The 14,196-nt window shown below is 36.6% G+C and overlaps 1 protein-coding gene across 2 annotated transcripts in view; it reads right to left on the reverse strand.

Annotated features, from left to right (window-relative positions):
* TNKS (tankyrase) overlaps positions 1-14,196 on the reverse strand; it is a 153,473-nt gene that overhangs the window by 23,711 nt on the left and 115,566 nt on the right. For both annotated transcript variants that reach the window (XM_070459944.1, XM_070459943.1), the window contains 8 exons: positions 13,670-13,841; positions 12,454-12,533; positions 10,523-10,668; positions 8,559-8,724; positions 7,029-7,248; positions 6,618-6,727; positions 2,519-2,707; positions 397-634 (listed from right to left, as the gene is read on the reverse strand). In XM_070459944.1, coding sequence (XP_070316045.1) covers positions 397-634; positions 2,519-2,707; positions 6,618-6,727; positions 7,029-7,248; positions 8,559-8,724; positions 10,523-10,668; positions 12,454-12,533; positions 13,670-13,841 — 1,321 coding nt within the window. The remainder of the gene's footprint in view (positions 1-396; positions 635-2,518; positions 2,708-6,617; positions 6,728-7,028; positions 7,249-8,558; positions 8,725-10,522; positions 10,669-12,453; positions 12,534-13,669; positions 13,842-14,196) is intronic.

Genomic DNA, 14,196 nt, shown 5'->3' on the forward strand with positions numbered 1-14,196 from the left:
TCACGGCAGACAGGCAGGAGGGCCATACAAAGAAAGGAATACACTTGTTTAGACTTTCCTGCCGTGAGTTGAGCACAGGAGAAATCAAATGAGGACACTTTTCAGTAGAGTCAACAACTGATGAAATAAAGTGTGTGTTGCAAAGTTTCAGGTACCCGGACAGCAGAGCGTGGGGGAAGGAGGGTAAGATCCGTGAGGGCAGGGGCCGTAGCTGTCTGGTTCTGGTGCCTCAAACAGTGGGAATTTATGAAGACATGTTTCTTATGAACTGTTGTGTACGTGAAAACTCATACACAGGATATCTTTAAGTGAGGTGTTCAATAACTACCAATAGAAAAAAGGGAATCTGTTTATTTAGAACACCAAAACCAAACGGGCATTCAGTGGTGTACTTGCCTTCTCCTTCCTTCCTTTCTGCGCCCGCCGCGCCATCCCCGGTGTTGGACGCTCCTCCTACTGCCAGTTCTGCTAAGGGGCCGGTGAGGTTGTCTATGCTGCTAGCGGCAGACAGGCAGGAGGGGGTGGATGCTGGTGAGATCAGAGAGGCACTCACGACAGTAGCCTGAGGTTTGAAACAGGTAGGTAAGGCCTCTGGGGGCATGGCATCTATCAGCAAAGCTCTGATGTCATCGGCCTAAAAAACAAATAGATAAAATAAAACACACACACAAAATATTACATCTTAAAATAAGTTTCTCACTAAGGACCAAATGTGGAGTGAATCTTTTTCTTTCATGGATGCTCTATTATTCCCTATTAGTTTTTGACAATTCCTTCTTCTTTCCTTCTCTGATCGACAGCTCCAAAGAGTCCCAGTAGTTTCAGTAGGTAGAACTGTAGAAACTATTCGATACTAAAAAAAAATAGTATCAAATTTTTTCCAAGGTATTTCAAAATATTTTTAAAAATATTTCATTTTTTGAGGATCTAACGTGCAGCCTGTGATGAGTTAATAATGCTGTACTATATTCTTGAAATTTGCTGAGAGTATATCTTGAGTGTTTTCACCACAACACACACAGAAAAAAGTTAACTGTGAAAAGAATCCAAGAATGTGAACTATATTGATTCCCAGAAACACATTTTTTTAACACTAAATGAAAAGTATGACACAGTTGTTCATACTGATTACCCATGTATTCAAAGGACATATAAACTAACAAAGATATGAAGAGTTAAAAATGAAAATATTTCATCTTTCTTCTAAAAAAGAGCACTTTTCAGAACAATGACTCTCAGTCTCTTCTTTAGAAGGAGTTTCCATACTATGTTTATGCTTAACAACTATGATGATTTTTGTTCATTTATTTAGTGCACATTTAATAATTTAATGTACAATAAAAACCTGGTGAAATTTCAAAGGGACAGAGCTTTGGCCAGCTTATTCATGAACTCTTCAGTCTGTTGGGCACAAGTGCTGTTAGAGTATGCGGGGGAATCCCTTCCTCCCTAGACATCTTGTACCCCTCCTCCCATCAAGAGGTAGCACCTATATCCCTTCCTTTCAATTTGGGTTGTTGTGAGTTGCTGTGACAATTAGAATGCAAAGGAAGTGGTGCTCTGAAGCTTTTGAGTCAGGCTTTAAAAGGACTGGTGGTTTCTACTTTTCTCTCTTAGAAACAGTCCTCCCATGCTATAAAGAAGTTTGGACTAGATCACCGAGTCTGAGACACTGCGCACAGAGAGGTGCTGCAGACTTAAAGCCGTCCTGGGTGCTGCAGCCTCTGCTGAGCTCCCAGCCAAAGACGCTGCACAGACAGCTGGGCTGCCCAGCTGAGCAGGCAATGCACACCACTCTGAGAAATTACACGTTACTGCAGCGAGTCACTCACTTGGTTTTGGTTACGCCACTACATGTTTTGAAATTGTTTAATCCTCAGTGATAGATGTATAAACCAGAATGTGGCTTAGAGAAGTATTTTTGGTTAAAAAATTCTAAATTACGTGACCATACAGTAACTCCCTGATTTCCAGAAAGTTTAGGAAAGATGTTTCTGTACTGTGTTTAATTCTGTAGTTAAATAACACATTTAATCATGAAAATTTAATTTGGAAAATATTTCTATAATATATCAGTTTACTTTTCCATTTTCAGAAGAATGATATACTGCTTAGAAGATCATTTTTCTTTGATTATCTCATCCCCTCAGGTAAATTACCATAAACACCAAATGCTCTAGCATACTGTGTGAAATGTAGAAGGTGATAAGATAGCTTACTAAATGTAATTCTTTGAGAATACAATCTATACACAAGTTTTCCTATGATTCATGTTTTCCCTCCAAGTATGGTCAAAAAATGTAACTTACTGCTTAGTTTGTTTTAATAGTTTTAAATTAAAGCAACAAGAACAACAAGAACTTAAATTCTCAAGTTTCCAGAAGGAAGGAAACTTGTTCTTCTCCTAAGGGATAATATGCACCACTAAAGCAAACCTGCTAATAAACCTTGGAATTTACTGTCATCCCTGGAATTATTCTATAATTCCAATTCTAAATATTCTGAAGTGAGGACTTACTGTTGCCAGATCTAAAGGGGTCTGGCCTTCCTGGTTCTTCATAGTTGGATCTGCACCATGTGCTAGGAGCAGGGCACAAAGCTGCGTCCTGCCTTTTTGGGCTGCTTCATGAAGAGGAGTAAACGCCCACTTGTCTGTTGCATTTACGCACGTGTTGTATTTTATCAATAATGCCGCGATGTCCACATGCTGAAGGAAAACAAAAGGATACCAAGGGGTAACAAGGAGATTATCTGGTAAAGCTCCTTCAGGTACACTTGTTTTTACTTAACATTTCATTGCCCCTACATCTCTATTCTCATCCTTAACAGAAGCTTCTTTTATAAAAAAAGAATATTCATTGCACCCTTCCATCTGTATTTTGGACTTCATCTTTTCTTGCTTCCCCCAAAATATCAATTTTGGAATTATTCTGCTACTCTGTAATTCGTCACGGGAGCTTTAAAAATTTTTTTATTCAGCCCTATCGCATATTCAGACCTATCTTAAAATCTCTAACCCACTGCAATCTGATCTGTTTATTAAAACACTCATCTCAAAGATTCTCAATCTTCTTTCTTCAGCCTTTGGGGAAGTAATGTAACGTAACAAAGCAACATTCTACAAAAATTAGTCTGTCATGCCCAAAGTGACTTAGGGGGTAGAGACCATGTCAGCAGCAGCATACACATTAATCACCTGGACAGGCGGTGATCAGAGACTGAGCTGCGATGGCTAGAGAAGAGCACAAAGGAAGAGCTAAATGTGAGAAATTTGGAAGAAAAAAATGGGTTTTAGGAAGACAAATTAACTACAGAGGGAGAGGAAAAAGAATTCAAAGATGACTGTCTTTTGTTTTTATAAGGTAGTCTAGAAGATTTACAAAAAGGTAGAGGGAAGCATTAGCAGAAATCGAATAGCAGAAGTTTAAGTAGGAAGGAAACTTTAAGGAAGGTTCACTCGAGGTATGTGGTTTCTAAAGTAAAATATCTAAGTAATGGTGTTCTGTAAATGGTTTGACACAAAAGGTCAGAGCACAGATGGCAGGGTCATTTATGTATTCATTTATTCTCTCTAATGCACTTGCCCACCAATCAGACATTTGCTGAATACCTATCTGAGGCTGACTTTCATGAGAATGGATAGAGATGAGGAAGGTAGAGACAGGAGTATTGGGATTTAGGGCAGGCTTCTTCAAATTTTCCTTTAAAATTCCTTAAAATATTTTCTTTGCTCTCTTAAAGACACTCACTTCAAAAGGAATAGGTACTTCTTCTGAGGAAGTATTAAAATTTTTTTCATACAATACAAATATTTTCTAATTTTAGGAAAAGTGATTTCAGAAAACAGAAGAAAATTTATTAGGCAAATACAAATCAGAAACGTCTAAGAAAGCTTCCATACTTGCTCTGACAATATAAAAACAACAGCAACAGAGCATAATCAGACCAGGGCTTCTGAAAACAGACCATGTTTTGGACCTTCTGGGGATTATGAATGATATGGCATAATTATGAAATTGATTCTAACACAAAAGATAGAAAGAGGTGACATCTATAGTACTATCAAAATCACTTAAACCACAGTAATTTATTTCCCTTATTCAAAGGATATATGTTGAAAAGAATAGCTATTTTTATTCAATTAATCCAAAAGCATGGAGTAATTTCAAGCTTCTTCCCAGTATGGCTACAGGGTATTTAAACTATGTTCCTGGTGATTAATTTTATTCTACTGGCTCAGACAGTAAAGAATTTGTCTGCAATGCAGGAGGACCTGGGTTTGATCCCTGAGTTGGGAAGATCCCCTGGAGGAGGGCATGGCAACCCACTCCAGTATTCTTGCCTGGAGAATCCCCATGGACAGAAGAGTCTGGTGGGCTACAGTCCATGGGGTTGCAAAGAGTCAGACATGACTGAGCAACTAACACACACATTTGTATTGATGGAATAATATAATCAGGTAGGTGAATTCGTATAGGTCTCCAAAATTAAGGCAGTCCAAGGAAAATTATGTGTGTGAGGATAAAATTAATTATATATACAGTATATATTATTAAACTTTCTTTATATAAAATCTGTAGTTCATGCTTGGAGAAACCAACTACATGCTTGTTAAATTTGCTGACAAACATCTGAAAATGCAAAAACAGGAAGCATATTACTATACATGTAATATGGTACTTGTATAGTACCATACACTATAACACTAAAAAATATAGTGTTTTTTAGTCTTAAAAACACAACTCTTAAGTCTTTTAAATAGCCACATCACTGGGAAAAAATTATAACTGAAATTTAAGGCTGATGAATGCAATAAACAGCTACAGCTTGGTCCTATAGAACGGGACTGAGCAAAGTATTGAACTGGAAGGTCTAGAAAAGGAACTGAACTCTGCTGGAATGTTTCCAGGAGTCAATGTAATATGGTTTCAAAATTCAGCTGCAACACAAAATGCTTTAAATGACAAATGTGACATAAAAACACTGCAAGGGCCCTAATTTAATTTTAGCAAGTTGAGAAGCAAGGAAAAGAGAAACGTGCTTGGGCTCCAGTTAGAGCAATTTAATTTTACAATAGTGTCATGCAATTCCCCTAACGTCATATTATACATTTTAGAGAAAGCACTAAAAAATGAAAAAGTTGAGAAAGAAAACTCAGTAAATTGATTTACTCTTATGAAAGAATACAAAATTACATGCTGTGTGGTAAATAAATATCAATGCCTTATATCTACTGAAGAGCAAAAATATTAATGGTAGTGTATAAATGTATATTAAAAATAATATAAGGCATTATAATATAAAAACACTAAGCAGGATAAAGCACATTACCATTAATATATATTTTCATTAAACCTTCAACTTTTATTCAAACTTCTTAAACTATGTGTTTGTTTCTCCATTTGGAAAAACTGAAGTGGTAAGTTCTTTCTATATAAAAAGGCCCAAAGATACACAGAGAGCTGACTGACCTCTCAGAAGAAAAAGGTAAAATATGTATCAAAGAATAATGAACAATAAATAAGAGCTTAAGTAACTTTATGTCATTTCAGCTCTCTCACAAAACTATTTTATTCCCAGGATACCAGTCATTGTCCACTACCGAAGTCAATTAATTTGTGTCTATTTAATACTGATTTTGAGTTGGTCAAACACACACTCGGAAGTAATATTTTCTTTCCTATCTGTCCAACCTGAAACTGGTTTGTTGCTTTCCTGAAGAGTGTTTCAACTCAGGACATGTCATCTCCCTGAAATACTGGTCACTAAGAGGGGGCATGAGGAGATGTGGATATGCTCATCATAAAGGGCAAGGAAGGAGAGAGTAAAAGAATAAAAAAGTCATGTGATTACTTTTTACTTATAGTCTGTCAGGTTTCTTCAAATTTAGAAACTGTCCTCACCAATAATGACTCCATTTATAAGAACCCCTGGTATGTACATCCTGGCATCTGGGCACTTTTACAGTCAAACAGGGATTAAGTGGCTCAGCAGAAAGCACAGAAGCATTCATATTCTTCCTGCGTGAATCATCAGACCCAGAGTGGGCCCTGGTGACTTCCAGGCAGGCGGTCCAACAAGTATCAAGGTTGGAATACATCCCTTTCTCTCTTTCAGCTGATGATTACAGTTACAGGGCTTTGAAAGAATAAATTTCGACTTTCACGGTGGGGTTTCAGCTAGTCATTTGAACTGTAAGAAACCATATTTAGCAATCACTCAACCATTTACTTGAATATTTCTAAGATGCTGATGATAAACATAAGCAAGCATAATTTCCATGCTTATAGAGTAACCTGCTGGCTTTTAGAGTTTATAAAATCTACATAAGGTACCGTTAAGATTTATTATCTGTATCAATAAATATTAGCTGAGCAGTCATTAAATACCTATTATTTTACTACATAATGTGAAGAGTCCAAAAAGCTGAAAAAATATGGTCTTTGGGCAAAAGACAGTTAAATCTAACTGAGAAGGCTAGAAACACTTTGAATAGTAAGATTAAAATTGTACTAAATTATGCTGTGGGTTAGGTATCTGTTGGTTACTTCATGCATGGTATGTATTTAACAAAGTAGTAAGTATCAGTGAACTTTTCTGGACTTTAGCATGCTCACCCCATAGGATGCCGCATTGTGAAGAGGTATTAAACCACCTTTGTCTTGGGCATTAACATCTGCTCCATGCTCTAGAAGATACTCTGCTACTTCCAGGTTATTGTAGCCTGCTGTTAGAATGAAAAAAAGGCAAACACGTCAGTTTAAAAGAAAAAAAAAATGTATATAAATGATAATGACCAGAAAATACTGGCTTTTTAATACTTTTTGCTTTAAAAACTAGTTAAGAATGATTAAGAATAAAAAAATTTATAAGATTTATAATAAAAATTATGTAAAATGATGTCAGTGAAGCATTTTACTGAGTAGCAGCACTCTTCCTGATCAGCATTTCTTTCCTCTTCTGATGCACTGTATCCAAGAAAGGACATGAGCCTTGGAACGGATAGCGAAAGTGCTGGTGATGCTTACCTGCCAGGTGCAGAGGGGTTGAGTTTCTGCCCTGGGTGTCTCTGCAGTTGATGTTCTCTGGGGTACAGAGCTTTTGCACTCTTGCCAGGCAGCCCTTCTTGGCAGCATCCAACAAAGCAGCATCTCCTCTCAGCAAGTCCTGAATATCTGTGTCTCCTTCTTTTACCAAATCTAAAGGTGTATTTCCGTCTCTGTTCTTTTTAGTGGGATCTGCTCCATGCTACAAAATAACCAAATGGTCTTTGTGTTTTCTGTAGCATCTTTGTAATGTTTTGTTTCTTTATTTTTAACCTCCCCTTTCGCTCCTCCAAAGAAAAATACCTATTCTATGTGCATTGTGAAAAACAGAGCAATATTTGGTTTTCTTGCAAATTTCCTACTTAGCAACATATCAAAGCCCCATGCCTCAGGATCACCTGTGATGGTGAGAACAAGTGTCTTTTACTTTTGTAGCATATACTGTCTCAGACTCTATGCTGTCTTTGGAAACCGCTTTTTCTTTTAATGATGACCTGGATATTAATGTTAATCAAATCTTAATTATTAATATATAAAGATATTCAGTGCTGATGAAATGAGAAGAGGAAGACACAGGTGGAAAAAGTATTAATACTCAATTCCAAACGGAATCAGTAAAAAGAAAGTTTGGTAATTCAAAAATATTTCTGTTTTAAGTCTGAGCACCTATGGTGAAATTAGGTAGAAATATATTAACAATTAACTTGATTTAAAAAGTTTAATCATTTATACTTATGAAATAAAGTAAATAAAAGTCAAGAATCTTTATTTACAGGCCTGACACAGATGTTATTGGCCCACTGGGGAAATCTGGAATAACCAACCTAGACAGTGAATTCACAGTGACCTAGAAGTTATTTCTTACTTAACCAGTGGCAATAAAAATAAGTATCAAATACAGTGTTATTCTTAAAACTCATATGAACATATCTGATCCCATAAAAGTGGTAGGAGAAGAATTTTATATTTAACTAAGACAAGTTTCTCTCTAGTTTAAAAAAAAGAGAGAGGAAATGATATAAATACATGTCCAGTCATTTTTCATATCTTTTAATTTTATATCTTTTAATGTTTAATTAATGCTTAATAGTTAGAGATGAGTTTGTTAACAATAATAAAAATAGCTAGCAAGAAAAAAAAATCAAACCTGATGGAAAAACACATTTCTTCTTATATAAATGTCTTCACATTCTGTCAGTCACAGATAAGTCACATTCTGTCAGTCACAGATAAGTAATGCAAGCTAATTCAACTCTTTCCAAAACCTACCTTGTTGAATTGTGATGAACTCAACATAATCAAATCAGTTCAGAAAGGCACTTCAGCCACTACTCAAAGCTACAAAAGTATCATGATATCACACTTAACATCCCTCTAGAACAGAAAACGGAAGCAGTCTCTACAGCACTTACTGCACTGCATTACAGAATAATTTACCTTGATGTCACTTTACATCCTAACCAAATAATAAATATAATTACCTTGTATTTTATAATTTTTAAAAGTACATACTTTTAAAAGGAGCTTGCAGATTTCATATTTTCCTTTAGCTGCTGCTTCATGTAGAGGGGTAAATTTCCATAAGTCCGCCACATTGACAGAAGCCCCATGTCTTACCAAGAGCTCAGCTACTTCGTAGTGTCCGTATGAACAAGCATTATGAAGGGGCACCAAGCCACTAAACCAAAGAAAATTATTTTAAAGACATACAATAAACCTGCATGTTAAAATGATATATATAACAAAATAATTCTCTATGGCATTTGACTATTACTGAACACTCCCTTAAGAAAAATAATTCTCTGATCTTGAAGATAGAGTCAGTATTCAGTAATGAAAATAATGACATCAACCAAGAACTCTAGTCAGATGTGCAAACTATTCTGTGACGACTCTCAAGTTCTGATTACAAGGCAGCTGGCCTTCTAAAAGGACAAAAAGATGTACCCATAAAAAAGGAGGGTGCCTCAAAAGATAAGTTTAAGTTGCACTTAGTACATAGCAGACACAAGGTATCAAGTCAGTACCTTTCTGCTTAGAGATCGGGTTTCTTGTTTTTGTTTTTAATGTTTTGAGATCAAAAATACTAAGTGCTAAAATGGGGCAATAGAAACAAATGTTGGTTCCTCTCTAACTAACTATAATACTTTGAAAGAGATAGTGATCAATATTAAATATTCATGTCTGACATGATTCTTTTAAAAGAGAAATAAATGCAAAATGGTAACTGAAATCTAGTGAAAGTGAAAATGGTAGCTGCTCAGTCAGGTCTGACTCTTTGTCATCCCAAGGACTGTAGTCCTTTTCTGTCCATGGAATTCTCCAGGCAAGAATACTAGAGTGAGTTGCCATTCCCTTCTCCAGGGATCTTCTTGACCCAGGGGTCAAACCCTGTCTCTTGCACTGCAGGCAGATTCTTTACTGTCTGGGCAACCAAGGAAGCCCAACTGAAGTCTAAGTTGTGCAATTTATTTCTTAGCAATGTAACTGCACAGGAAGGTGCTTATTTATATTTTGAGATGATGTGAAATTAACTCAGGATATGGAAGCTCATTTCAGTTAAAACTTCCATCGTGCTTTTCTAAATGTCTTCCATGGCTGCTTTAAACCCTGTCTAAATAAATTGAAATAGTTTCATAAGCTAACACAAAAATAGAGAATACCTGAATTAGTAAAAATGAAATTATGTTTCTATTAATATGGATGACTCTGGGGTGGATGGCTTCTTTTTGGAGGAGACTATACATTTTTAATAACAAAAGGAGGGATGAACAATAAACTATATAAACATATTTACGTAATACAATAAAATACTATATATAGGCATTAAAAGGATGAAATGAACTATTTAGTACTGATATGGAAAGAAATTCAAGATATGCTATTATAAAAAAGGCAAACAGTAAAGCAGACTGTGGGGGATGACATCTTCATTTATGTTAAAAGCAAGCCCCACCTCAACAGCACACCCACTGGTACATGTGCTTCAAAACTCCAGACAATCACAACAAAATTTTGATGTTGTCATCTCTAGGAAATGGAATGAGAAGGACTTTTCACCTTCTATACATTTTCATAAAGTTTTAATTTTGGGGGATTCCCAGGTGGCTCAGTAGTAAAAACATATCTGCCTGCGAATGCAGGAGATGTGGGTTTGATCCATGGGCCAGAGAAGATGCCTTGGAGAAGGAAATGGCAACCCACTCCAGTATTTTTGCCTGAGAAATCCCACGGACAGAGGAGCCTGGTGGGCTATGGTCCATGGGGTTGCAAAGAGTTGGACATGACTTAGCTACTATACAACAACAAAGTTCTAAGCATTATGCTTTAAGTTTTAAAACAACAACAACAAAAAACACACACACATTACTTTTTTAACAAGAGGAAAAAATCTATCATGAAAAAATTTTTTTTCATTTTTTTTTTAAAAAAGTATCAAGAAAATGAATCCCACACAGTGACATTCTAACACATACCCTTTGTCTTTGGCATGGACATCGGCACCATGGTGGAGGAGGTACTCCACGACAGACACACGGTTGTAGCCTGCCGCGAAGTGTAAGGGCGTGGAATGCCGGCCCTCTAAATCTCTGCAATTCACATTCTGAGGGCTGCAAAGTTGCTTTATTGACACACACACACACAGAAACACAAAAAGAACATTAGTATTTATTTAAGGATCCTGCACCAAAATACTGCAGGCATCTTGGATAAGTTGTAATTTTCTAATGAATATTTCTTTGATTAGATAATACAAGTGACGTTTTAAAATCAGCAAGATGTTTTGCTTTACAGTGTCTACAAATATTCTTATATTTGCACAGCAATTTCACCTTTTTCAACATTTCCTGGCCAAAATCCTAATCAAATGGTGCCTTCCTTTCATTGTTACAACGCTTTCTTCCGGGTGAGAGCCTGTCTACTTGTACCAGCACGCTCTTAGTCACTCTTTGCTCAAATAAGATTAACCTTGGCTGACTGCAGAACTACCCAAAATTCTTGCCTGCTTTGACGTGGCAACAAGAAAGCTCTGGAAAAATTACATTCATTCTGTCTGGGCCATCCCTTTGGCCCTTTGATCCATCAGAGCAGAGCCAAGCAGTCACCAATGTTTTAACTGATCTTCAAGGGGATGTTTGTTTAGGTCTAAAAGTCAAGCTGATTCTGCTCATACTAGTTTTTGGCCTTCTATCTCCTTCAGCTGTGTCCTCCAAATCTTCTCTCCTTCACCTGTTCATTTTCCTTTTGAACATTATCATCTCAGCACAAGCCCAACTCTGTCTGCTTACAAAGCAGTGGAAGCAAAGTCAGGCTGGAGAGGCTGCATTATTGGTGGTGACAGATGGATGACAATACAAATATCTGAGTAATAATTTATAAAGAATTTCATTTTTTTTCCAGTGAGAGAATTATTTTCTACTTGAGAAGTTAATCATCATCTCCATTTTAGAGATAAATAAACCAAGGCTCAGAGAGGTTAAGTGACATCCTATGTCCTAGAGTGGTAAGGGGTAGAATAAAAACTCAAACCCCATTTTCCTGATTTTTAATCTTGCAATCTTTCTGCCATTGCTTATTTAATTATTTAATCATTGCTTACTTATTTAATCATCCCAAATTCAGGGAAGTGATGTGAAGAGAGGTAACGAAAAGAAGAAAGGTAAAAAAGGTAAAAAAAAAAAAAAAAGCAGAGAAAGTCACATTTTCTAGGCTACAAGGTCTGATGTCAAGGGCTTTCCAGGTATTTGACAGTCTGGTTGTTGCTCCTGCCACTGTAGTGAGCTGTTATAACAAAAACGCAGAACCTGGAAGTTACCTATAGATATACTGAGAAGGGGCTGGTAGGGTGAACACAGGACTTTTCAGGTGGTACAGTTTTTTTACACAACAGAAGGAAGTCTGGGCATAAGGGAGAGACTCTATAACCTAAAGAGCCATCATCATTTGGTCAGATTGTATCTTCATGACAAGTGAGTCTGTGGCTACATTAATACATAAATTATAGAATCAAAAAATACGTCCCAACTACAGGATCATAAAGATGATTTCCTAGACAAATGTGAGAACCTCTTGGAAAAGGTCAAGAACACTGTTTCAAACTTTATTGTACTATTACTTGGGCTTGCGCTAGCTTGCAAATTTATAAGTGTGGTCCAAAATAACACTTTAATTTTAAAAAGTGGGAAGAAATAAAAAAGAGCATTCACATAACCAGAAGTAAAGTGACTAAAAAGTGACTTAATGAAAGGCACATACTAGGAAATTCTTCATAAAGATCTCTCCTTATGAGTCCACTCTGCTCATCCCTTTTATTGTTTGGATTTGCGTTGTTTCTCTTACAAGCTTAAAATGAATTGGTAAGCGAAGGTTTCAAAGAGCTACCCAAGACATGAAAGCATTGACATACCTTCACAGTTTCCAAGTCTCCGGCTTTAGATGCTTCTAAGAGTCGATAGTCAACATCAGAAGTGCGTACAGGTGTACTTTCTGCATAAAAGACAACGGAAGGTTACTGCTGGTTTTTAAGGACCCAGAGTAGCAAAGGAGGGAAAATTATTTGGTGAATGGAAAGACAGATGTTACCATAAAGGCTGTCAGAGTTTACAGTTAAAACTCTACTACTGTACACTGTTGCTAACTACAAGCTTGTGGGATCAAGTGCTGGTTTCTCAGAGTGGCTCTCAAACCTGGCATTAACAGGGGATGTTAAATAAACCTCTAAAACATTGCCCAGAACAGAACCCCAATAATGTACCATACACTCTATATAACTGATGTGTTCTTTCAGGAGTCTTACAGACAACCTGCAATTGGATTAGTAAATACAGGTACAACTGAAAAGTATGGCCAGTATATGGTATATAGACATACAATTTTTTTTGCAGAAATATTAGTTTAAAAAGTTATGTTGTCTTCTAAGTAAAAAAAAAGAATTCTCATTTAAGAAAACCTTTGTAAGGGCAAGACTTTACCACCAAATTCTATTATTTGTATTATCCTTCCTGATCAATAAAAAATATGAAGACTTAAATTAAAAAGTTCTGGCACATACTGAATTAGGCATTTAACGACCCATATAATGTTTTATCTTACTAATCAATTTTTAAGAAGAATTATCAAAATAAAAAAATTTTCTTTTGTGATTCAGTATTTAATTTTATCTTTTACTAGCAGCCATATATTCTAACTGTATTCATTTAGAAGACATTTTAAAAGCACTGCTGGAGCAATCTGCTTAATTTATTCAACCCTTTCCTCCTCATTTTATCAATTACCTCTAAAAACTACAATAATATTATGAGAAATTCTGATGTAATAGCTATATGTTTGCCTGATTTATAGTTCCAACTTGCAGAAACTAACCTAAAATTCACTATTAAGTGGTTCTTAGTACAAGTATAAGAGAAAAATTTGGAATGTTTGAAGTTTAAGAATTACAAAAAGGAGAATGTTGATGGGCAGGGCCACAGGCTAAACTGTAAGCAAAGAAAGGCAGGAAAAATTTTCAGGCCAAGAAAATTATTCCAAAGAGCCCCTTAAAACTAGGGGCACAAAGTCAGCGTGTCAGTGGACAGACCTGGAAGAGGAAGAACAGAGGGCAAGGTCTGTTTGTGTGAACTTACCACTCAGAATCTGCTGCACGGCCTCGTTCCCCATTTGTGCTGCTGTAAAGCCTTGTAAGGAGATGATAGAGGGATCAGAGCCATAACTCAGCAGCAGGCGGCATGTCTGCAGATGACCAGCAAGGGCAGCTCTATGCAAAGCGGTCTGACCAAGGGTGTCCAGTGCATTCATCTGAAAAATCATTGAAGGGGGCACATGGGACTGAGCAGCTGTTTTGTTCCCCTTTATACCCTAGTAAATAAATTCTTGAGAAAAATCAATTGTCAACTTTTATGAAAATACAATAGACTATTCATAAACTATTCACAAGCTCTTGCATACTGATTCTAAAGAAATACCATCTTCTTAGCTGCCCTCCTCTGATCATCTTATTGAAAATTACAATATACCCATCTCTTCCCTGAATGACTGTCTTCCTGTCCATCCTCCATTCCTTGCCACTCTCCTTGACAACTCGAGGTCTCTGTAAGGTCCCCAAGGGCTGGGACTCTTGTCTGAGGTTTGCTGCCTGCCACAGCAAGATGCA

The sequence above is a fragment of the Odocoileus virginianus genome, chromosome 32, assembly GCF_023699985.2.
Source record: "Odocoileus virginianus isolate 20LAN1187 ecotype Illinois chromosome 32, Ovbor_1.2, whole genome shotgun sequence".
In the NCBI taxonomy this organism is placed as follows: Eukaryota; Metazoa; Chordata; class Mammalia; order Artiodactyla; family Cervidae; genus Odocoileus; species Odocoileus virginianus.